Genomic DNA, 27,191 nt, shown 5'->3' with positions numbered 1-27,191 from the left:
CAAGCGGACTCGAAAACAAAGCTGCTTGCCATTTGGTTTTATGGATTGAAGTTATATTGTAAAATAAGTAAACATAAAACATGCGTTACGTGTTTTGACAACATGATCAAATTAACGTTATAGATGACAACCTTCTGATGTCAGATATCAAATATCAAAGATGTGTGTTCAACCCATCCACATTTCATGCCGAATTGTAACAACGGGGCATTATGTCCATAAACGTAGTAGATGCCCTTGATACTACGTGATCCAGAAAGTTTTCAACCTCTGGGCATTGAGGTTTCAGGGGGGATTTTTAAGCTTCGCCCTGTTAAATTCAAGTTAAGCTCTCGTTCCCTGCATATGTAGCATATTTCAACAAGTTTAACACTTTTGCAAGAGGGTCACATATGGATCATTCCTCTGATGCTACCTTAAATTATTTCGAGCAGTTTAAAAGTTGTCGACTGAAGAAAACTGTTGACGACGGACACCGCACGACACTTGACTACGGGGTTAATATAAGTATTGAAATTGCTACAATACTGACACGTTTTGGAATTGTTACTTGTTTAGTGTTAGTACATTAATTCGTTGTGTATCGACTTGTTCATGTTGCATATACACTTTCGTTCAAATCGACGAACACACGAATGTAAAGGTGAATTTAAGATCCATTTAATGATGAATACCATAAAACCGAAACATTGATGACGATTTAAACCAATGTGATTTAAGTGTTATTGCAATGAAAAAGCAATTGCGCATACAACATGAGTAATGTATATATTGCGTGTTAAATTTATGTGTTGGTATCGAGGGGCATTCGAAAATAAATGATCACTAATATATCGCATGGCATTTACTAATACGTTTATTAAATTACAATGTTTAACCTAACATCCGTGACTAATTGTTCAAGGGTCATGTTGATTTTGTCATGGTTTCAATGCAAATTAAAAATAATCGCTAGTCGACTTTTAACTTGTGTTTGGAAAACAAAATTCAGTTGTGTAGTAATATAAACAGCATTCATACTTGTACCCAATGTAGGTTATCCGGCCTTCACAACATATGGACAACATTTATTCCCTGAAACATAATTTGGTCTGTAATTCTTACATAAATATGTTTGGCTTTGAAAATTGGACGATATGCGAGTTTCGGCGCTTCTATAACACGACATAATCCCTCTGTGTTTTTTGCGTTTTTTTTATGCTGGTTCAGTGTATTAGCGTTTGATGTGTAATACTATGTGCGAATTGTGTATCGAGCCTTGTAAAAGCCCATTAACCCTGAAAATCAAACGAATATTTCGTACACTATTTCGAAAAAAAAGTTAACACATCAAACTATCAATGTTTCTTATAGCAATACCCAAAATGTAAACGCTAGATGTGGCCCGGTAACATAGATTTGACAGATACAACTTGCTCTTTTATTTTTGTGGGACAATAATTTCAACACATGTTCATTTACCAAGTTAGTGTTCGTGTGTTGTATGAATAGATGACAAACAAAAACACATTAAAACGAGCAGTTTGTATCTCGTTCAATATATGGTACCATACCACATCAAGCATTTAAATTTTTAACATATCACATCAATTAAAACAGCTTAATAATTGCTTTCGAATGTTCACATTTTTGAATGAAATACTGGAAAGTAAAATGTATATGTTTATCGGTCGTAGATAGTAATAAGTCATAGCGGAAATAAAAAATTGAGACTTTATGCAATTCATAAATATTGTAATGCGAATCAATCTTCAACAACTCACTAATATGTTCGAGAAATTCATTTTTTTATGTTTTCTAAATTAATCATGTATGAAAGAGTCTATATTTGTTACAATTGTATTAAATGTTAGTCGTCTTAATATCTCAACTAGAAATTACTATAATTTACGGACCACGTCAAAATTCTCGAGCTTATTCGAACTGATCAGACAACTGTTATTCACTATATGTTCTATCGTGTGGATTGTTTTACGTACTATTGAAACATATGCTTACAAATGACTGTACATTAACTTTGAACCGTAACAAAGTTTAGAGGAGTGGTTAAGTCGTTTCTGCCCTCTTCAGACGCCATTTATATTTTAATAGATACGATTATCTTTTCAGCATTGATAAATTGGTAACTTAATTAACCCATCACCCCTTAATTTGTATCGTTTCGAAAGTTTTCCCGATGACACTTTAAGCGGGCGCAAAAGTCGGTACTTCATATTAAATCTTTTTATTTAAATTTACATTAAGTAAATTTACAACAACAACAACAACATTTATTTCGGCAATTAAGCTACAAATAAGCTTCTAGCCTACAATTAGATAAAGCAAATTGTAATTCTTCAGGTAAAGATTGCTGTGATTGTTAGTTGAATACAGAGGAAGAAAGATATTAGTATTACAGGTCAAAGATCGTGAATGTAATGTTAGTGCTTGATGGTCATTGAATATTTATTTGTTAACATAAACATAATATACCGAAATCGCTTTTTGGTATAATGAAAAAACTATTTAGAATATATAAATATTACAATATTACAATAGTGCACGCTTTTGTAATGCGCACTATCGATCAGGTGACTATTATGAAGTAAAGTTCTCAATTAGGCGATTTTTTTGGCATGTATTCCACTTGAAACATATCTCGAATAATCTTTTTGGCATTTTGATGTATGTTATGTTCTTAACAGTATTCTTTTTACAACATCGTTATAGACTAATATCTGTCTTTTACATGAAAGAATACGTATTGTATTAAAACAGGTCATCATTTTGCTAAGACTAACATTTATATGTTCGTTTGAGTTAAGTCTTTACAATGAAAATATGCACATATTTAACACAGATATCTTATTCAATAGAGTGGGCTCACGTCTTGTTCATTTCATCGACGTTGCAAACTCTGTATGTTGTTGCGACGAAGCTGATATCTTTTTCGAGAGACTGAAAAATATAAGGCATATAAGATGGAACGCTGGTTCCTAAAATTGAAAACGGTTTAGTTTCATTTATAAAAAAAACAACAACCATAATTCTGAAAAGGAAATGTTTAACGTCCGAATAAGGAATTTAAAGTAAAATCTGCTCTTTGTTTATTAAAAATTGACAACATAAACACTCGTGAAGCGAAAACAAAATCCCACGGATTAACGATGGAATTGGATTTAAGGTGTTTGACGTGACGTTGATAGACACACTGTTAAAACTTTCCCTTGGTAATCATTTTCAAATGGTGCACCAACCTTCTCTTTTGACACAAAGATCGCGAGAGCACAACTACAACCAGCAGCAGTAGGCCAACTACTCCAAACGTGATGTACAGAAATGTCCTGTCTGAAAGGTGTAGGGAATCTACAAAAGAAAGAAAAGAACAGCAGCACTAAGACAAATTATGTTGGATATAACAATCCATTAACATATACTTCTTAATAACACAACGTATGCCTCTTTATGCTTAAAATGTGAAAATTTGCCCGGGCAGGTTGTTCAGCTATCATACAATCCTTGATATACGAGGCAGGATGCATGTTAACGCAGAATTATATACCTGATAGTTACTATAAATGTTTCAAAGTGTGTTTAGTATCTAAAAAGTTATCTCTTAATACACAATACGGATGGAAACTCGGAATTAAAGTAGAATACACATTATTTTTACACGAAAAACATTATTCAAATCTGCTTACAAGATTTGTGTTGAGAAATGTTTTATCTTAGGTTTTGTGTGAAAACAACACACACTTCAAAGCAACAAACACGTAGCCAGCAATACAACTAAAATTCCAATACACAATATATATTTTTTTAATCTCCACACAAATTTAAACAACACGAACTTGTTTAATACGGATGTTTTCTAAATTACCTAACAAGTATGTGTTTCGATCTTTCGTCACGTCAGTATGGACGTCGTTGATTTGTTCAGCGCAGTTTTTTCCCGTCCAAGGGTATAAACATGAGCAAACACTTTCTTCGCACGTTCCTCCATTATGACATTTTCCGTTCGTACAATTATATGCCGAACAGTCGCTTCCGGTCCAAGGTGGATAGCAGTCGCACGTAAAACTACCTGTATAAATATACCACGTAGCTCTAAGTATTAAGAAAGCGCATATTTCCACCATAATAATGGCATGAATTAACATAATATAGCATCCCTCTTTTCAAGAAGTTATGTATCAAGAAACAATCTTATAACGATACAATCATTTAAAAAAAAGGAAATTTAGTAACAAAGAAGAGGATTTCGAGCTGATGTTTTAATAGCGCAATCAAGTCTTAAAGGTTATATTATGCAAAGGTAAAGCGGTACTTCATGTATAACGCATTCTTAACAATTTAATAGCGACAACTAATTTTACACCCGCCTGCTTAAAAAATATCCCCGAGTACAACGTGTTATGCGTATACAATTAGATTATCGTTTATAAAAACTTGACAGATATTTCAACTAACTATTTGAGAACGTACCTTAAAGGGGCCTTTTCACAGATTTTGGCATGTTTTGAAGTTTGTCATTAAATGCTTTATATTGATAAATGTAAACATTGGATCGAAAAAGCCCCAGTAAAAAATCAAGAATTAAATTGAAAAAAGGAAAAAAACGTAGACCGCAGCAGGGCTCGAACCCGTGACCCCTGGAGTACTGGAGTAAAAACCAATTAGACCGCTCGGCCATCCTGCCAAGTATTATCAGAGACGTATTTTATACCCATATAAGCATTCTTCGTAGTTTCACAAAATTAAACGACAACAAAAAAACTCTACAAAATATTCAATCGTTTCGCGTTGCAACGCTTTATACTTTTCAGGTTTTTAAATCGTCAAAAGATGCATATAGTGGTCAAAAGATGCATATAATGGCTATATTAGACCATGGTTAATGTTCAGTATTACTGTTCCCTCACAAATATCATAACTAAAACAAAAATTTGCGAATCTGAAACAACTTTTTCAATTTTGTCAATTTATAAAACGTGAAAAGATCCCTTAAAACTATATAAAAACTTAAGTTATATTTCTAAATGCCCATATCAATCCACATTTATGAGTGGTTTAACACAGTTGGACGCATACCAGATTGAATGACTTGTTTGTATCGCATAATTTGTATCGCACAGCATGCAACATTTAATGTCCCAAATGGTATTTAATGAAGTTATACATGTTCAGATATTATAATCGCTTATTAAAGCCTCTATAACGCTCAAAATCAACGAAAATTTCTTTAATTATTTCGTAAGATAAAATTAAACAATTAAACATCAGTGTTCCTTATGGCAATTGCCCAAACTTCAACACAAAAATCTACATTTATTCATTCTTGGCAAGGGTTAGTCCAGACGATTCCGTAAATATATAAGACTAATAAATATTTAATGGATTAGTATATTTGCCATACCCGACCAAAATTGCATCTAGTTATGTTTCAGCCGGAATAACGATGAATTGTCTGTATAATCCAATCGATTGGTGCAAACTCGTGGATAAATAACCGAAAAAAGAGTTATACAGTTATCTCTAAAAAAGACGTCATCTTCAGCAATATATGTCTGGAATTACGAATATATTGAGTGAAACCAAGGATTCAAAGTAACGGCGCTCAGTCGTCGTACCTGGTGTATTTGTACAGCGCCCTATGTGATTACAAACACCAGGAATCGTGCATTCGTCTACATCTGTGTTACAAACACTATGTTGATCGCCGAGATTGTTTTGCCAACCATGACTGCATATACATCTGAAATTGTTATGATCAGGGCTTATATACAGACAACAAAATTTTGAAACAAATGGGCATTTTTTATATATAACTATCGCGATTAAACGCATTTTTTACCCGAACGTTGCTGGCTTTTAAATACTAATTAATAACGTCAGATATGGATTATAGTTAACACGTACATGAACTCGTTCTCATTGAGTGCTTTAGTATAGCCATGGTCTCCACAGACTGTGTCTTTACAGTTGTCTCCCGAATAGCCAGGCATGCAAACAAAGTTTTCAGATATGTTGGGGGAGCAATGTTCTGTCTGTTTCCATCCGGCAAGGCATTCACAGCTAAATAAATGAAATTAGAAAGAATGTAAGAAAACTTCCATTCATATACCATTATAGCATATATGTATGTGTATTTATGCGTTTGTGTGTGTTTTGTGGTGTCGTATTAGGTGCCAAGTATTTCGCAGTTAGTGATTTCCAAAAAATAGGACTGTATACTGATGATAGATTTTAATCTCTTGCTGGTGCAATAGCAGTTTCGTTTTGATTAAGTTTCAGTGTAAATTGAACATGAAAAGTTATTGGGTTTAATTTCGGAATTGAAAGAAACATTGCGTTTTTGTGTAATAACGCCATGAAAATGCAATGTAATAGGTCAAAACTTCTATATGGCAAAAAGTGTCATAATTGAGCTTCTATTAGCTAAATAATTACTAATTTGTTCACGGAGTTTTGAATTATAATGATAGTGAATACTCTACAAGCAGTTATCGTCGTCAATAAAAGTAACTTTCGTTATAAACTGGTAAACGTTTTGTGTTGAAAATTATGTGTGAACATGTGTGTATACATTCACTCTGTTCTCTTTTCTCTAACACTGTTTTTCGCTGCGCAATAAAATCCAGAATTATTTTTGAAGCATATCATAAATGACTTACATATAACTTCCAACATTGTTGTTACAGCGCCCTCTGTGTCCGCACGGGTCATGGAAATAATTGGCGCATTCGTCCAAGTCGTCACATAACCCAGTAGTAGCATTTAGTGAATAACCCTGTATTAAATTGTAGAATAGACAAAGTTATAAATACTCAAATATAATGAAAGTATTTTCTAATTAATTGACTATTTGTGAATCGTAATCTGCATCTTCAGGCGAATTATGATAAAGCTTTTACATAAAGCTTGTACGGAAAGGTTTAGTACTTCATTACACCTTAGCAAAGACAAAAGTAATAAATATTGGTTTAAACATATATTTATGACATAATAACATAGAATATAACTACAAAGTTGACACGGGACTTGGGTTGAAAGGTAAGGTAAACCTTTCATAGGCAGTTAGCTGTGAAAATTACATTTTTTTAAAAAGAAGATCGACATAAATTTGCACTTTAATTGGTTCAGTGTCGGGTTTATTAGAAATTAGTTTTAGCGTTACATTATAGAATAAGTGTGGTATAGATTCTAGCATAAAAGCGCTGAGCTATTTCGTAAGAGAGCAATAGAACAGGCGTTCTGTATACAGTCGGGCAGCAAGTTGTCGCTGGTAACAAGTGAAGGTAGAAATTAGTTTTTGTATTGGTCGTTCGAAAAAGACTTTGTTTAATGTCAATTCAATTCTTTTATAAGTAAGGAAATGTCCCTCTTACTGTAAGTGGAATAACGTAAGTAAGGTAATCGGGGACATTTTCATGTTATTATTTTAGTTTGTTTAAACCTATTTCTTTTAGCTCGATTTCATCGAAAGCCTTCGGCTAATTTAAAACGCTCTCGAGTCTGTTTCCTGGTAACCAGTAACCAGTGCTTGGTGTCTATGGAGGAGATCTTCAGAACGCTCCCACAGTGGGGATCGAACCCATGAACTCCTGGTCGCTAGGCGGACATCATATCAACTTCACCACGGCGACCACGTTTTTATTTTGTGGAAACAAAATAGATGGGGTTTATTGCGCCAAGCTGTGAACGATTCCCAACCAAAAACATATGTTAACTTTTCAAATGACATATTTTATTTTATCCGTAGCAAGTTCCGCTGTTTCTTGTTGATTTGATTCAATGTCATGCTCTTCGGCTATTGAACGATTGTGGAAAAGTATTCTGTCGTATTCAAGAATTGGACATATAAATAAAATGTATATAGTTTCATGTGATTTTCTATCGAATGCACTATTGTTTGTTAATTCGCTAGCACCGAACCTCCAGCTACGTTTATGTTCACAAAAATATACATGGTTACATACCATTTGACACGTGCATACGCCGTGGGCTTCTTGACACATGTTTGTGTCCCTACATGCTTTTCTCGAACACTTGTCAAGGTCTGCATCGCACACATAGCCACACTTCATTTGAGGAAAAGAATACGTTTTAAAAAATAGCGTATAATAAGTATATGGTTCTTGAAATAATATTCGTTTTAAACGTACGTTAATTTCTCGTTACTTATAAACTCATTGAAGCTAAGTATTTTATTTTCACAAAGTATCACCAAAGTTAATCATCTCGTTATTAGAAGAAAAAATGGAAGCAAATAAAATCTTGCACTCTTATATAAATAAATACTTCTTAATAAGTTTTCAGCCATTTAAAAGATCCAGAGTATTTTTGTTTTTGGATATTTATGTGCGTTTGTTAATAAATAAAACAATTGGGCGTTTGAATACGTTCTTTTATTTTTACAAGCGTCCCAGAGTCTGTCTTAATTGGAAGAAGAGATCCAAAACTGTAAAAAGAATACGAACCACTAGCAAGAAAAAAGCTCCTTGAATGATTGTTTTCAGCGCCATCCTCTTTGGAATTAATATATTTCATCCATGATATATATCACACATGTTCCTAGTTTGCGAGGTTTGAATGATTTAGTCGTTTTTAATTTAAGCAAGCGGAAGTTTGATAAGTATTAATATGATAAATTTTGTTGTTTATCAAAAATTGTATCGATTATCGAAGTGGTGCATGACTTACTAGAATCCATCGGATTTAAATGGGTTATGATCACATTTCCTAAGACAAATTCTTCAGTGTTACTTTGTTTTAAATTTAAAAATTCTCAATTTTAGTGTTAGAATACTACCACTACTGCATAAAGATGCATCGCCACAAAACACTTGAAAACGACCTACCGCGGTATACAATTATTAAAGGTGGCTTTAATCTTCCTCAAATGTCAATTACTTTTGTATTTTAATTTTGTACACTTATCATCTTTAAATCCGATAAGTTTTGTAGTTAATTAAAACAATATATATATTTACGAACATATATATTTGTAACTTATTTGTATAATATTTATTTAAACAAGAAGACGTGTTCCGGACACATGCTTATTTTCCGAGTTCCAATACATTTGACATAAAACGCAAAAAATCCTCCATGCACTTAATGCCAAATTAAATAATTAACTTTTCAGTTTGCTACAGAAAGTGTTTTTGTAATGCATGAATATATCTCTTTAAAATAATCATAGTGCTGAATAACGACAACTCAGATAAAAACTAACAATTCGTAAATTTGCTTTTAGCAATTCATTAAAACCCGCAAACAAAAAAGGTAACATAGAAAAAAAACAATCCGAATGGTATGCTTTTTGTAATGTCGTGTGTTCCATACCGTAACCCATGCGGCGTTGTCTTATACGTGTGTTAACAAGTGGCGAAATGCGTGAAAGAATGCGTAATTAATACATACGCAGTTTTTTGTTATTCTTTTCTATTTATAATGAAATGCTCTGCCATTGGAATGTTTGTTTTTAATCATTCCTTACATGTATGTCGGGCGCTATTCCCGGTATCCGATATTGACAATTAATCACTTGTTTAAAAAGCAACACCACAAGCATATATTAACACTATCTTCTCTTCATGTGTAACTTCCAGAATTTCAGTATTTAAAGTAAAATGTGTTATTTTTAAATAGTTTAAACATATTTAATTTAGTTCATCGAGAGCCTAATGCTTATTGAAGTACTTTCGAGTCAGTTTCCTGGTATATAAAACAGTACTAGGTGTCTCTGGAATTATTTAGAATTAATCATATGCATGAAGATACATTAAATTCCATCACCTCGTGACACGTCATGTCTACAATTATATAAGTGACAATTGATTTAAAGTTATGTATCTTGATAGATCTTTGATGTAGTCTGTTATTTTTGATATTTTTCGACTGTTTGACATCAGAGCTTCCCCAAAGATCAACAAGTTGTCCCTCTGTGGCTTCTTGTCTGTGGTGTAAAGGTTAATCATGGCTGCCTTCCAAGTTGTCGATCCAGGTTCGATTCCCGGTAGAAGCAAAAACTGCTTTCATTGCTTTCAATAACATAAGTAAGCGCAAAATAGAAAGGGGTGTTTTGAAAATCGTTATATATTTATGAGGTTAATATTTCTTTATTTCTTAATAATCTTCGAAGAAGTCGATTCGTTTTTTAATTCTTTGTCTAATAACTATTTATATTTGATTTTGAAAACATAAAATTTTATAAATAAAAAAAAACATGAATATGTTTGAAATTATGCATGTATCGTTAAATAAAAGCCAAGGCTAATTCTGATTGAATACTTAGCTTTCATACTGTAGCGAAAAAAATAGCTGTACCTTTTATTATGTAATTGGCTATAATATCCTAAACGTTCTTTATAACTTGTGCTTTAGCGCGTGAGTGACCCAAGGTCGGCGATGTATGACCAGGCTTAAACAGTGGTATATCTGAATCGTTTTGCCACTCGTGAGTGGTACATCACGAACAAAACTACGGCTCGGCTTCATATAGAATAAAACAACGGCGAGGCCGAGCGTTGTTGTATTCGTGCCCTGCCTGATATATTACTAAAGGAAAGGGCTTTACGACGTGTTTTTTTGGGGCGTATCTGCATAACCCAGCTTTTCACGTAAACTTACCTTTGCACGCGTTATATAACATTTGAATACAATATCCCGCCAGTAGGCCCGAGTGAATGCATGCTATTTTCGTATTTGTTAATAATGCCAAAACTGTGCAAAAATTAAAAGCGTACAACCTGCAAAGAGCTATCCTATTTACATTAACATATTATTAAGTTGACTCTGTAAGGTGTGAAGTATAGAGTTAACACAATTTCAAATCTGAGAAGGCCTTAATGAAAAGGGAAGCAGCAGTTCATTTTGAAACGATGTGAACTGCATTTTTCATAAAAAAGATGCTACAGTTTCGCAATCAACTATCGACATCTATACAGTATTTGTGTGCCCTTTTTATTAGGCAGATTGTAACCGTCAGATATTTTGTAATTAAAAACTATGTTATTTTGTAATTACTACCATATTGCATCATACACTTGTATATTGTTTATCATTTAGGTGTTGTTTTTCCCTATCGTGATATTCTTTTTGACCAAAATACTTTAAAGTTGTTTTCAACATTGACCTTAAAACGTGTAATCGTAGGTTTTAAACAAGCCTTCGTTCCAGCAGTAGAATCGTGACCTCACTTTAAAGGGATCTTTTCACGCTTTGGTAAATTGACAAAATTGAAAAAAGTTGTTTCAGATTCGCAAATTTTCGTTTTAGTTATGATATTTGTGAGGAAACAGTAATACTGAACATTTACCATGCTCTAATATAGCCATTATATGCATCTTTTGACGATAATAAAACCTAAAAATTATAAAGCGTTGCAACGCGAAACGATTGAATAATTTGAAGAGTTCTGTTTTTGTCGTTAAATTGTGTATTACTACGAATATTGCTTATATAAGGTATAAAATGCGTCGCGTATGTGTACTCGGCGGAATAGCTCAGTAGGCTAGAGCGTTTTTACTTCAGGACTCTGGCAGGACTCCAGGGGTTACTGGTTCGAAACCTGCTCCGGGCAATGTTCTTTTCCTTTTTTTAATTTTATTCTTGATTTTTTACTGGAGCTTTTACGATCTAATGTTTACATTTATCAATATAAAGCATTTAATGAATAAGTTAAAAAATGCCAAAATCTGTGAAAAGGCCCCTTTAAATGGATTGCATTCAATCCTGCAAGGTATAAAGAATCAAGAACAGTTCGAGGTTATTAAAAGAATATAGTTCTATAATTATATATACTTAGGATAAAGACGCAATTAACACATTACGTTAGGCAATCACAGATGCAAAATTATAGATGGCTAGAATAGGAGTGATAGGTTCTAACTACTCTTCTTCGTTATTTTAATATTCCCCTGCACTCTAAATGCATCTGAATTTTACAAAAGTATAACAATGAGGCATCCATCTGTTTAAATGTAGGTCTCAGTAATGGGTGATGATTTGTAACCACAACTTACACCCGGAAGACATATCTTTATAAATATAAATAAGCAAATTGCTAGTTGAAAAGTACAGTAACATATGTTTTAACAACTACCTATGGACATTGTATACACATTGTTTAAACATAATCATGCAATGAGACAATTAAAAAAACGTTATAAAGAAGGCACTGTATTAACAATACATAATGTGTTTGTTTAACAATAACATTTACAATTCGCTATAAGACATACATTTGACATGTTCAAATACTCGGTAAAATATAATGATCCAGAGAGCTATTATAAAAAAATGCGAATAGTCATCAATTTCATATAATTTTCATTTAAATATGAACAATTCAGAACGTGGAAACGGTGCTTTTTTAACGTACGTAATAACCCGAATTGTGCTTTTGACTTTTTCTAATTATCCTCACAGGCCACGTCCAAAGGAAATGGCAATACGATGACCGGTTTAGTATTGATTGAGTTAAATCAAAAAAAAAAAATTTTACAATAAAACCGCTATTTAAAATGATAAAGATACAACAGACTCGGTTCGTTTGCAAGCATCATAAGTTACTTCGACATCCATGTATATAATTATGTTCACGTTGACCAAAAACTGTACATATACTGTGTTTTTCAAAATGTCTTTTTCCCATATATATTCAATAAACGTATGGAGAGAATAAATAAAAAACTACTTGCTCTTTAATATCAATAATTCCCACTGAAACATGTCAGGTATATTTTGGTATATTTTGGTATACTTGATTTTTTAATCAGTCTTGTTAAGCACATTGCAACATACGATACAGTATTACAACTTCCAAAAAAGGCATCGGCCGGTAATCGAACCTGCTAGGCCCCATGCTAATCTTTACATCCTTACCGGCGAATTATGCTGAACTATGACGAATCACTTTCGCATGCATAGATGTGAAAGTACAATATAGACATAACAATGTTTGCGAACCCTGGATTTTTAATACAATTTTAATATAAGGGTGAATCTAACCATTTTGGTACAAATGTTCAAGCAAGTTGGACGCATTGTTTTGAAAGTATTGGTCCTATAATCCTTACGCTTTGAACAGGCCGGATATTGTGTAACACAGTAGAATTGAAGTCCTACAAATACAATGTCTAATCAGCATTTGTAGTTAAAAGGTTTGCATTATTTCTTTCCTTTGAATATACTCCGGTTCGAATATCGGTCGACTATCATGTTTATTTTCCTTTAAATAAACGAACATTTTCCTCTATGCATCAAATACTTTTTTCTCAGGCTTTCATAAATTTTTGAAAAAGAAAACAAGAAATATTAAATAGTATACAGTAGTCATTTTTGAACTAAAAAAATATCATGTACGACATTCGGAATAGGAGTGAAGATGTATACCACGGTACAAAATTAGTGGGGATTCTAACTGATATCTGACCTTTACAAGCAATTAAGGCGTATTTACCTGTTTTGCAAACACGTTCGTCTTGTGCGATGTTATTATTGATATTCATCGTTCAAATGAAAACTAAACGTAACATTCAAGTGTTTGATGTGTAACACCCTGGGATAAGGGCAAAGATAATAGTAATTCCATCTAAGCTTTATGATTTAGGATAAATCAGGTTTAGCAGATTATATTAATTTGGCAAGTTTTTCAATATGGTTACACAAAAATGTATTGCCATGGTTGAAATTGATAGTTGACTTACTGATTTCTATACATCTAATACGTAAATGTACCATGCATTCGAAAACGTTATGTTAATTGTATGTATTCGAACATTTTATTTTAACAAACATTAACTTTAATCGGATAATGCTATCATGACGCTAAAAAGTAAACTTGGTAGTTTTGTGTGTGTTGAATACCAATTAATGAACTAAAATCGGTAAAGTAATAACTATTTGGAATCACAAACTATTTATTCTCTTTACATGCGATAGCTTCTGATGATTTGAGTAAAACACATCGATTGCCAAGCGTACAAAATCTTTAAGCTATTCATACCGAGAATCTTTGACAATGCATATAATTAGACGAATTTCTTTAAAACACAATAATTGGTGATTAAAAGCAACGCAATTGATTTCAATTACAACAGATTTCCTTTGAAATTCATTTAATTTCTTTAGATTTTATGATTCTTTTACGACACATTGACGAATGTGCGTTTACTCAAAGCAGTGTCACTTCTACCTTCACATTAATACAATAGCAAAGGCAATGCTCAGCGATACGTTTAACAATTAATACATGTTTATACAGGCAATTTGTTTTTTTTTCTTCACACAACTGGTGCAACTCGAGTAATCCAAGTTGAATCGTTACGGTCGGTATCGTATGCATTATAAGTTTTAGTTGGACGTGTTCTTGTTACATCGTCTATCTGTCTCGAACGGGAACGGGCTTTTTGCATCTTACTGTAAAACAACGATAACTACATGTAAATCAGTTTGTCAAAACTATGATAACAAAATTATGTTGTTTTTATTGTGCAGTGAAATAAAAAAAAGTAATGATATCGTGACGTTATGATGATGTAGCTTGCTGGCTATTGACACTGTTCATAAAAGTATAATTTTAGGAACAAATGCATTGGTTCATGCGTCAAACGTCAATAATCTTTAAATACAGATCACACATCTTTTACCTGTATATGCAAACCGTCAATAGACAAATGACCGTCATAAATATAAGGGCGAGTCCTAGCAATGTGTAGTGCAGCACATAGTTTCTTGTAGCAGCATTATCTGTAACATCGAATACGAAAGCAATTAACCTATGGAACACATGAATTTTCTTCAAATGACAATCTTATACCACCTTTACACATATTTAAAACTATTTTACATATATGCATATGCAATGGTCATAGGAACACAACAATTTTAATATTGATGTTATATTTACCTTTTCTAGAAATGCCAGATTCTCCTGTGCAACATATTTGCAAAGAACAATATTTCCCAGTCACAGTTGATATACATATACACGTTTCGTTTACACATGATTCCCCATTCCTATATAAGCCTGTGGTACAGTTGTATATAGAACAGTCTTGACAATTCCAAATTAATAAAAATGTACAATTGACATTGTTGCAAGATCCACCGTTCTTACATGCGCGTGTTGTACGATTGTATTTAGAACAATCTTCCCAAGTTAAATTAGATACACATGTACACGTGTCATAGATGCATGATTCACAATTCCTTGATAAGTTAGTGGTACAATTGAATATATAACAATCTCCTCCTGTCCAATTCGAAAAACACGTAGACTTGTTATCGAAGCGTGATCCGCTATTGCTGCATAAGCTTGTGTTACAGTTGTATATAGAACAATGTTCGCCGGTCCAATTAGATAAACATGTACATTTGCAATTGTTGTATGTTCCACCATTCTTGCATGAGCCAGTGGCACAGCTGTATATAGAACAATCGTTTCCTGTCCAATTAGGTAAACACGTGCACCTGTCAATGTTGCACGTTCCACCATTCTTACATTCGCCAGTAGAACAGTTGTATTTAGAACAATCTTCTCCGGTCCAATTAGATAAACATGTACACTTGTCATTGTTGCAAGTTCCACCGTTGCTGCATAAGCCAGTGGAGCAGTTGTATACATGACAATCCTCTCCTGACCAGGGAACAAGACACTCGCATGTGAACGACCCTGCCAAACATACATTTTCATTTATGAAGAAGCTTCTAAAAATGTATCTGTGTGAGCAATTTTGCCGTGGAACCAACCCATACTGTAAACACAGTTTCATTTATGTTTTAACCTAAGCTGAAATTGATAATTTTATTAAGTGATTCAGAAAAAAACGATTATCTGTTGTTTTGTTTTTATTAAATGATTGAAAACGTCGTTTATATAAAGTGAACGATGCATGACAAACATGAAACGGTCAGCATAGGTCGACGTGTTTAAGTATAAGCCTTTAAATCGGACTGTTCTTATTCCGGTTCAACATACCTTTCTTTCGTTAATTGTTTTTATAACTATGCTTTAAGTAGTAATTTCTGATTATAAAACCTATCGATTTAATCTTCGAAACATGACATTCACTTCTTCATATTTAAACATTCAAAACGTGCAAAAGGTCTGTGAACAAGCCTCTATACATTTCTCGTTGAAACTACATTGTTTGCCTTCATCGGCATTTTGCTCTTCACTTTTTAAGGTTTATAAATCAGATTGTGTGTTCAAAATTAACGCCTTGATACTTATCTATATGTGCTACATGAAAGACATGCACTGGTTAAGCTTTAAGAAACACCTAAAATTACATATGCATAGCACACTGCTTCTTACATAATTTAAAATACTGGGGGCCGTTTCATCAATAATTACGTATTTTTATACGATCGTAAATTATGTATCGAGATTAATGTAGTCGTTTACGATTTTACATAAACTCCGTTTCATCAACGAAATCGTAAATGCAACATACATAAAATACGACTACTTAAATATACGTATTTTGTAACCGAAAAAAATAGTGACACAGTCTGAAAAATTGCATGACGTAATTTTCGCGCGTTCTGTCAGCTAAGGCAAACATCGCACAAAAAAAACATACTCCTATAAATAAGAGGTCGAATTACGTCTAATTATTTGGACTAACAAAAAACAATGCTAGTTGTGAATCGAAACAAAAACAAACACTGGAAAACGACGTGTAGACCGGTGTGGAAGGCTACCGATTGCTGTTTGGCCGACACTCTCCTTCCGTTTCTAAACGCAAAAAGAAGTTATTTTGGATGGAGACGGTTGAAATGTGAGTTGAGAACTTGTTGGTTATGAATGAAGACAGCTGAAATAATTCGCGTTCAGGATAAATCTGAACACGAATTATTTCAGCCAAGTGTCTGCCAAAGCAAAAATCATCAAAAGACTCTAAGGCGGCAATTGATATTGACAAGAATGAAGATTTTTTGCTTATTTTCTTTATCCATGAATAAAAATGTATTGGTAAGATTAATTGTTTTGTTATTTCTATGCAGAAATGTGACTGTGGTGTAGATCAATTAACAGTTTAATAATATAATTTAATAGAGACCAATCGGAATTCAGGCTGACAATAACAAGACATCATGGATTGAAAGTTTGTCATGTCAGCATTTTTGTGTTCAATTATCAAATATTTTATTTCAATAAGGTATTAGATTCACATGACACAACATGTTTAGTAATCACAAATGTCATATCATTGAGAATGCTATTTGTTTGTCTATTATATAGGGGATATTTGTTGGATTCGGTGGATCATCGTTTTTAATTCACAAGTGATTATAGACAATGATATTTTCACAAGTGGCGCAGCCACGAACGAAAATATATATTTTCTATGATCACGAGTGAATTAAAATCAATATTTCACCGAATCCAACAAATTTTCTTTTTATTTTATGCTTTTTTCGCAGTTTATATACATTGTTAAAGAGTTTTACTTAAGAGTGTCGTTGGGATTATGTCGTCATTTTGTCAAATAAATGACGTCATTTCACATTAAGCAATGAAAATTATCGATAATTCTCACTGATAATTTTCATTGTTTGAAATAGTGAAATTATCCGTTTTAATCCACCGATATTTCTCTATAAACCACCAGAAAGCATTAAATAAATATCATTTTCCACAATAATTTATTATAGTGTTGATTCACAAGATTTAAATAATCATCATTGATTTATATTGCTTTCTCTGCAAAACTGTGTTACATGTAAAGATCACAAATGCAGTTTTCATTTCTTTGTTTTTCCAGAAAAGAAAATGTTATTACTGGCTGAAGGACCAAAATTGAATGGACAGAGAACACGGTTGACAAAACTCAAACAGAAGTTGTGTCACTCAGCTACATTAAAACATAAAACTGAAGGCAGAAGCAACAACTAGTAATTATTTATTTTTTCTATAGATTATAGTAAAGCTGACTGCTAATTATTTCCTACAATGAAAATGTAACAATTTATGTTTTCAATTTAAAGCTGGGCTGTTTTCGGAGAAAACCCAAGGTATTGTCATAGCCAGCGTGTCGTGTCGTCCGTGTCATGCTCAGTCCTTAACATTTTGTCAATGTATTGAACTTTGGCCATAAAATCAAAGTGCTTCCACCTATAACTTTGAAACTTCATATGCAGCTCCACCTTGACGAGTTCTACACGCCTCACCCATATTTAGGTCACTAGGTCAAAGGTGAAGGACCTTAAAATAATTCTGACAAGCTTTTATTCGTTAAAAAATGCACCCGTAGCCGAGCGTTCACACCTGTTATGCGGTGCTCTTGTTTTTCATTGTACTCTGTTTTATGGGGATAAAGTATTGCTGCATTTTTTCATTTAACTTTATTACCGGTAACCTATTTACCAGGGTATAAACTTGTGTGTCAAGGTATTTTTTATTTAATTCTTTCGACATCCATGTACTTAAAAAAGAAATTGGAATGTAGAGCATTAGTGTCACACACAAATGTTGAGTTTAAGTTCAGAAAGCTAGGTTAATTTTGCAGTACAAAAACCAACTTTCAGAAACAAAACCAGGTCATGTAGGCATGCTTACTTATTATGAACATAGTGTCATATGTTGTGTATTTAATATTTAATATTTAGTTCTGTTAAATGTATAAACTAGTTTTTATTATAATTATTTATCACTCATAATGGGCTTCTCCGCTTGTTTTCATGATTATTGTGTTGTCCATGCACGTTTTATGTATGTTTAGTTCACTTGTGAGTGTGGGCATGTGTGTATGGGAGTGGGTGTATTCGTGTGCGCGTGTGTGAGTGTGGGTGTATGCGTATGGGCGTGCGTGTGTATTATTATCTTTATTATTTTTGCATTTTGCTTTGCCTACGTTGTTGTTAATTTTATTGTGAATTTATGTTGTCCTCATGTGCCTACTATGGCGTATTGGATAGAAATAAACACCTATACCTATCTGCTTGCAGCAACAGATGACCCCTATTGATTTTCAGGTCACTAGGTCAAATGTCGAGGTCACGGTGACTCAAAATAGTAAAATGGTTTCCGGATGGTAACTCAAGAATGCCAACAGCTTGGATTATGAAACTTCATAGGTACATTGATCATGTCTGGCAGATGACTCCTATTGATTTTCAAGTCACTAAGTCAAAGGTCAAGTTCACAGTGACAAAAAACGTATTCACACAATGACTGCCACTACAACTGACAGCCCAAATGGGGGGCATGCATGTTTTACTAACAGCCCTTGTTTTAATGTGGCTTTGAGAATGTTCATTACAGAGAACACCTTTTAGAGCGAAAGTCAGTGGGTAAAATATCACTTGAATAATTGTTAATGGGGAAAAGTACCTTGAGTATATGATCTTTTCTGGAGCTCAGATAACTGTTCAATATTCAAGGGACCTTTTCCAGTTTTGGTAAATTTACTAAATTAAAAAAAATAAGTTTAAGATTCGCAAACATTTGTTGTAGTTATGATATTTGTGAGGAAACAGTAATACTGAACATTTACCATGCTCTAAAATATCCATTATATGCAACTTTTGACGATTTAAAAACTTGAAAATTTTAAAGCGTTGCAACTATCTGCTGCAACACTCGACGATTGAATAATTTGTAGAGTTCACTTGTTGTCGTAATATTTTGTGACACGATGAGGATTGCTTATATAAAGTGTAAAATACATCACTCATTGTATCAACATGGACGGACAAGTGGTCTTAGTGTGAGGCTTTTACTTCAGGGGTCAGTGGTTTGAGCCCTGTAGGAGTTACTTTTTATCTTTCTTTAATTGTATTCTTTTTTTACTGGAGCTTTTTAGATCCAGTGTTTACATGTATCAATATAAAAGCGTTTAATGAAAAACTTGAATATCTGCCAAAATTTAGGAAAAGTTCCCTTTAAAATAAATATTAAATCAAGCACTTGGTAATACCTAACACATAACTTTTTTTATTGGTCCTCAGAACATTGACATTTTTTTCTTTCACAAACCTATAACCTTGAAGTAAATATTAGACAAATTATGCATACACAATTATAAAACATGCAAACATCAGCTGTTGTAACTATTGTGTCTAGACGACCAGGAATACCAATCCTTCCAAATCAGCTATGACACAACTTTACGCCATTTGGCTGAGTAGTGTAGCTCTGCCTATTCAGAGAAGACTCGAGCCATCTATCACTTTATAACATTTATAACTATAAATTTTTAACACATTTTATGAAACAGTTTGATCAGCTGCTGCCTCTTATAACATGCTGCTCGATGTACTGGTGTGTTGTTCATAACTTCCGGTTCCATCTCATTTCCAACCAATTCCTCTATCAGTGGAACGTTTGAATCCAGACACAGGTTATGCAGGGGCATGTACACAGTTGATATTTCACAGCACTTATTGGACTTGAAAGGCCAACATCCACCAGTGGCATGCAGATATCTAAACAAATATCAAATGTATTTCTTTAACATAGACATTTGTCTAAGTGACTAAATTGTCCTGATACCATTGACATTAATTTAATTTCAATATAAATTATATATAATATATAGCCTACAAAACACTTTATTTGTGCCTGTATTCACTATTAATGCATAATATCATTTAAATGCACTAGTAAACAATATTTCATACATAGAGTCTGATGATAAGCAAAATGAATTTTTAAGATTTAAAATAAAATGAATAAATCATCAGTTTATTTAAACGGACATTTTTTTATGAAACATCATATTTACACATGCAAACAACCCTCAGTTATTATAAAAGTTACTTTACATATAAATTCTAAAATTTGATTATTAAAGTTGTACGTTATCAAGCTTTAGACGTTACGTCTGATTTAAGACACTGTGAGAAAGAGATTGGCACTAATACTTCATTTAAATACTGTGTGGTAAGTTGATCTCGCACTAATAAGACTTATATTTCACAACCTATATAATATGTTACCAATCTCGTGATTTCAACACTCCAAATGCCCTTTCTACTACCCACCCTCTACATAGATGGTCATTGTAGGCCTGTTCCGCAGCATGGGAGGGATGAGGTTAAGGGGTCATCAGGTTAGTCCTTAACGGATACCCACTATCTCCCAGCAGATGACCCTCATCATTGGTGCTCAGATATTGCTGTAAATTGAAATATTTTATTGGGCAGTTGCTTTGTCTTTGATAAAAAAGCAGTCCACAGTTAATATTGTTAGATTAAGGTAGGAAAGCATCTCAATAATGTTCACAAAACTAGCTTAAGTATTATCAAATCACTATATTTTAGTTACCTTACCTAGATGAAATAATGTAACTTAAGACAATATTTAAAGATAATACTGATAGCTGCATTGGCTAACACATAAAAGAACAAAAGCTTGATCATACAGTGCTAATAGTGCTTATTGTGGTAGTTAATGATTTTTGCGCATGTACGTAACTAATGATTATTAGATGTCAAAGATGATAAGCATTACGCTTATTTCAACCTTTTATGGTATTTATCTGCTTTAATACCAAATTTAATGATAAGGTAATGAATCATAACACTGTATTTACGTTTACCTCATGCTGGCATCAGCAACAGCCTGCATATTAATGGCATGGAATCCTCAGTAAACATCTCCCTTGGCAATATGCAATATGCCAAAATCTATAAAAAAAATAAAAGTTATTCATTAACATGAAAGTGCTCATCATTTCATGTTCACATTACCAACACAAAAGGGAGGAATGCAGAAAAGGAGTAAATAAATAAAAAAGCCCCATCAATATGCACGAAATAAATTTTTGGGATGGGGGTGCATATTTATAGCACTGCAGAATTGAATTTGACAAATAAATAAATTGTAATCAAATGGAAACAATATAGAAATAAATAAGGTAATTGTTCTGCAATTATTAAAGACATAAGGTACAATCTACTTTACTCACGCTCGATTGGTTATTCACAGCTTGGGTACTACTTACATGTACCCCTGGTATCATTAAGCATACTTGCATGTACCTCGGGTAAGGTTAATATACTTAAACGTACCCGGTCCTTATTAGACTGTACCCGAGTTGTATTATTGCCCAAAATTCGGTGTGGTACAGTGCACTACAGATAAATGTAAAGCCATATTGTTTATCTAAATTAAACTTACCTTTTGAAAAAACTGCATCAATATGCTTTTTGAGTATAAATTTTGATGATATAAAGACTATTTGAGAAAAAAAATGACATTAATGTGAACATAATTAAAAAAATTAAGCCTACAACAACCCATTTAGCATTAAATTGCCGGCTATATTAAAGAAAATTAAGTTAATAATTAACTGTAACAGGGTTAGCTCTACATGTAAGTATACTTAAAGAGTACCCGGGGTACAGGTAAGTAGTATCCGAGCTGACAATGACCGATCGAACAACATTGTAATCAAATGAGAACAATATAGAAACAATTAAGCTGATTTTTCGACAATTATTAAATACATAAGGTACCATTACTCAGCATCTACATAACTAACCAATACAATAACTTGTTTAAAAATAGCAAACACAAACAACATCATGATGTCATATTCATTTTCATGATCACGATGTTATAATCAACAATTTCGAGGTAAAGTATTGTTCAATCATAACATTTGGAAGTAGAACAACTACAAGTTCAACATTAGCGGGTGGGGTAAATCAGTCTGCACTTAAAGTCATCGATAAGTACACGTCGACACAAAATAGAATGAGTTTAACATAAAGTCATTTGTAAAGAAACACAACAATAAATGCTTAAACTAATAACGGTAATCATCGAATGCTTTTATTAAGAAAAGATACAACAATAACTTATTCTTCAACCATTTTGCAAAATCCGAGTTGTCAAATGCTAAGTAAACAAAGGGCAACTACTCTCAAGTTTTTGGGTTAAATGCTACTTATTTGCTATTTGAAAATAAATACAATTTTATAATTATACTTGTTTAAATCAATGATTTCTTCGCCTTATTTACATACCTAAGCGACGGAATGAAAGGGATGAGCTCGCCGGCAAGTTGGTGCTATGTCTTCCCCGATCAAAACCAACAATCGCTCTATTCCGCCCTTACTTAGACGATATATCGAAGCAATGTTCTCATCTCTAAGGTTTTCGAGAACAATCTCTCCCTTAAAAGCCTTGGCATTGGTAATTGTTCGTCTCCTGCCATCTTGGATGACAAAAACGACCGCCATTACGTTAATTTACGGGTGCCCTTACCCAGTCGTATATTTATGTATGAAATTTATGTAATTTTAATTTACGATTTGCTTGATGAAACGCGATTTCATTGAAACATCGTAATTTATGTAAATCGTAATTTACAACTAGTCGTAAATCGTTGATGAAACGGCTCCCAGATCGTTATTTTATCGTTAAATTGTTTGTTTGTGTTTGTTTTTCACTTGGACAAACTCTCCAACCGTTTTTATACAGAAATATATAGAAACTTTATTGGTCCATTGAATCAGTTCCCGCACTGGGGTCGAGTTAAACATATGTACAGTAGTTACGTAGCAAACAGTTACGAAATAAGGGAAACATCACACATATGCATGGCCAAAACAAATGTAAATTCAGTAACGTTATTACGCCCTAAGATAACCCGCTTATGCTAATGGGAAATCATGTTACTGTAAAGGTGGGGGAACTTGTGCTTTGTCGGTGACAAATATATGCATTAAAGCCATGGCAATAAAATAAGTCAGGTAAATGTATAAGAACCATACGTCGAATCTTCACAGAACTAGTCAACTTATATCAATGTCAAAGTGACCATTTCACAATTTGAAAAATTAGCACATTAAAAGAATTGTCGCAGATTCGGAAATATTCATTGTAGTTAGGATAAACGAGAGAAAACAATACTACTGAACATTTACCATGATAAAAATATCCGTTATATGCATCTGTTAACGAATTAACAACGTAAACATTATGAGGCGTGACAAATGCGAAACGATTGAATGATTTGGAGAGTTCTGTTATTATCGTTATATTTGGTGACACAACGAGAATTGCTTTATACAGTATAAAATACACCACTCACTGTATGAGCAGGAATGGTTGAGTGGTGCAGATGTTCGAGTTTTACTCCAAGAGTCAGTGGCTCGAGACCAGATGAGGATAACTTTTTAACTTTTAAGTTCCATTGTTTAAATTTATAAATCAAAAACATTAAAGTTCAAACTTCAATACATGCCAACATCTGTGAAATTGTCCCTTAAAAGGCGCATACGGGATTTGGATCACCTTGTTTACTTGTGACCGTGCTATGTTGGTTACAAACATTCAAGTTAAAACCCATGGTAATAATAATGCATCCGGTATATATGTTGCAAAACTACGTCAGCATTGTTAACAAGGTTAAAGGTTAAAGCGTTTATATATATTTTTGCACCTTGACTATTGATGCACGTGCTACGTTGGTTACACGCATTTGGGTCATGACACTCGTCTATATCTTGATTACATGGGTTCTTCCTTGAACCATGGATGTTTGTCCATCCAGCATCACAGATGCATCTGAATCGGAAATATAATATTTTCATCACGATATTAAATGCCGCATCAATCACCGAGCTAAAGTATATATAGAAAAACAACGTGATTTTATTTAACAATACATTAAACAGTGCATCATTTTGTCGATAATGAAGTCTTTTCATGATATGATCAGTGCACTTTGCAGGTTTCGAATGTATAAATAAAGCAATTTACTCGAAATCACTGCAGTCTTTTGGCTGGGCGTACCCATGTTGACCGCATATTGCATCGCTACACCTTTTCCCCGTGTAACCAGGCATGCAGAAAGCAGGGTCGGATAATTTCGTCAAACAATGGGAATCATTCGACCAGCCTTCTAGACAATTGCATCTGTAAAAGAAGTGAAACACGTTTTAATTAAACAGAAACATAATGGACTGTGTAGAACAAAATGTTAACAATTGGCGGATGATAAGGATTATGAATTTTCAAACAAACATTATTTTTATAATCCATGGCAAATGTGTCTAAACTTAGAACAAAATATGTTTTAGTCCTACACATTTAAGATTTCTAAACGAAGAGCCTTTGTTTCCAAATTTTAACCACTGTTTGTAAAACTAATATTCTAAATTTTGAACAATTAAAGTTCTGAAATTTATTTTTATTTTTACGGATTGTGACGTTGATGACGACATATTGTCAAAGTAACGTCTTTTTCCTGGTCAGTAGAAAAAACCCTTAACAATTCAATACAAATACTAAAAATACCAACTTAACATGTTGAAAACAGTACTATTCACACGTGTTGTTTTACGCTAGGAATAAGTTCGAACGTATGACAGAAATACGCATAAGACTTCATGTTAAAACAAACACAGATTAAATACAGATTTATTATGATTTGAAGAAAAGCGATACATTTGCAAAATGAAAGATACATATGCGATCACAAATTGGATGCTTTATACAATATTTCCAGTCGTAAAACCATACATTTCTAATCATCATAAGTAAAAAGAGTAAATATGGCGACGAGTAGATTTTCATCATTGTCACGTTTTGTGCTTTTAATCTGTTAGTTCTTATAAATTTTAAAATACCTTTTTTTTCTAGCCTTAATTCTGAATTATTCGTGTAAGCATTAAGAATTGATATCTTACGTGTAATCCCCAATGGTATTGGAACACAGCCCCCTGTGTCCACACGGATCATGGTGATGGGCTGCACATTCATCAATGTCTAAACATTCTCCGACGGCATCAAAAATGTAACCCTATTTTACATGACGAATATTTTATTTAATTTTTGTCCTGTTATTTTATATGTGCATCAGAGCAATTTTAAGTACAATGAAACACATCGCATTAGACAATATGTCACATTAATGAGATATAGCATGTGTATATACAAATATCATACACATTGCAAAATACAGTAGTAAAAGTGTGTTATGTTTGGTAATCGCATTATACTAGTGACATTCAGTGCCCCAGATAAGCTGCGTATCTGCGTCTTTCACTCTATTAAAATATCTAAAAACGCAAATAAATACAATATCATGCGTATTGAAAACGCAAACAATTTGAAAATTACGCTAATTCTGCAAATTTAATGCGTACGATACAATCGCTTCGATCGAAAATGCTTTGCTCATTTTAGGTATTTGCTCTTTGGAATTATTATTGTAAAGCGGGGACAGTTTCATTCAGCAAGCGCCTGGATGACGGAGCAGGATAACAGTCAAAGTTATTCAAACGCTCTGCGGACCAGATTTCATAGTTAAAGAAAGCGTCTGACCAAATTATTTACGATAACATACATGCGTTTTCAATCTGACTTCATATGTCAATTATTGTGCATGTATTTGTAAAGCGACTGTACTTTCAGTTTCTATAACGATCCGAAATAAATATGTCTAAAAGAGGTCGAAAACGTCCGCGATTGTTGCGCCAAAATATCAGTCTATATGTTTGACAGTTACAAAGATGTCAATTAACAATTCTTTTTTTAAGTTTTTATTATGGATAGTTTCAAGGATTAAAGAAGTTATGAAATATCAGTTTATTAAAGTTAATTATAATAGTTTACAGTTTTATTGAATCAATACAAGTGTGCAGCTTCAACAGAAGTAAAGCATCAATGATTTTAAGGTATACCTTTTTATAACTCATTTCACCCTATTTCAAGAATGAAATCACCCTATTTTTCAAAATCAATGGGTGAAAACCCTATTTCCCAAATAATTATCTGGGGCACTGCATACATTTATACATTAATTGATCTTTTTGGAATAGTGAAACGAATATAAGGGTGCAATAAAATTTGATATTTGTGGTACATTTTAACGTATATAAATCCTATTTTAGACAGCGTTGAAAAATTTGTTTTCGAACAAAGTAAATTTCTTGATACGACCTGCTATGCGTTGCATACTTTTTAGGTCACGGTTTTCAAGAAATATCATGGTGCTGCCATCTTGATTATTTTCTTAAAAACCTATTACATATTGAATATTTACTGTTGTATTTTCAACTATAAGGAAAGATTACAAGTAACCAAATAACTAAATTTGACAACATATGTTTATACTGCTACAGACACGACTGTTATAATCCAACAATATCTTACTTTTACAATCAGATAGTAAACATGTTTTCAAATAGGTGTATCATGTACTATGTTTCTTTTATTTACCCTTCATAAATCCTTATTT

At 33.1% G+C, this 27,191-nt stretch overlaps 2 protein-coding genes across 3 annotated transcripts in view; both read right to left on the bottom strand.

Annotated features, from left to right (window-relative positions):
• The window catches only part of LOC127842124 (fibropellin-1-like), a 127,873-nt gene extending 118,928 nt beyond the window's left edge, over positions 1-8,945 (bottom strand). The window contains exons 1-8 of one of the 2 annotated variants that reach the window (XM_052371473.1): positions 8,460-8,945; positions 7,959-8,060; positions 6,654-6,769; positions 5,899-6,054; positions 5,610-5,734; positions 3,860-4,063; positions 3,237-3,345; positions 2,421-2,937 (exon numbers count right to left, since the gene is read on the bottom strand). In XM_052371473.1, coding sequence (XP_052227433.1) covers positions 2,874-2,937; positions 3,237-3,345; positions 3,860-4,063; positions 5,610-5,734; positions 5,899-6,054; positions 6,654-6,769; positions 7,959-8,060; positions 8,460-8,504 — 921 coding nt within the window. In that variant the 5' untranslated portion in view covers positions 8,505-8,945 and the 3' untranslated portion in view covers positions 2,421-2,873. Of the gene's footprint in view, positions 1-2,420; positions 2,938-3,236; positions 3,346-3,859; positions 4,064-5,609; positions 5,735-5,898; positions 6,055-6,653; positions 6,770-7,958; positions 8,061-8,459 lie in introns of those variants that run through there. The other variant, XM_052371472.1, reaches the window with a different exon arrangement.
• The window catches only part of LOC127842114 (neurogenic locus notch homolog protein 2-like), a 135,240-nt gene extending 110,840 nt beyond the window's left edge, over positions 1-24,400 (bottom strand). The window contains exon 1 of the mRNA XM_052371451.1: positions 24,390-24,400. The gene's annotated coding sequence lies outside the window, so the exon portion shown is untranslated. The remainder of the gene's footprint in view (positions 1-24,389) is intronic.
• Positions 24,401-27,191: the final 2,791 nt, after the last annotated feature.

The sequence above is a fragment of the Dreissena polymorpha genome, chromosome 8 (assembly GCF_020536995.1).
Source record: "Dreissena polymorpha isolate Duluth1 chromosome 8, UMN_Dpol_1.0, whole genome shotgun sequence".
Classification (NCBI taxonomy): domain Eukaryota; kingdom Metazoa; phylum Mollusca; class Bivalvia; order Myida; family Dreissenidae; genus Dreissena; species Dreissena polymorpha.
The sequence above is the reverse complement of the archived record's forward strand: the minus strand, read 5'-3'. Positions and strand labels throughout refer to the sequence as shown.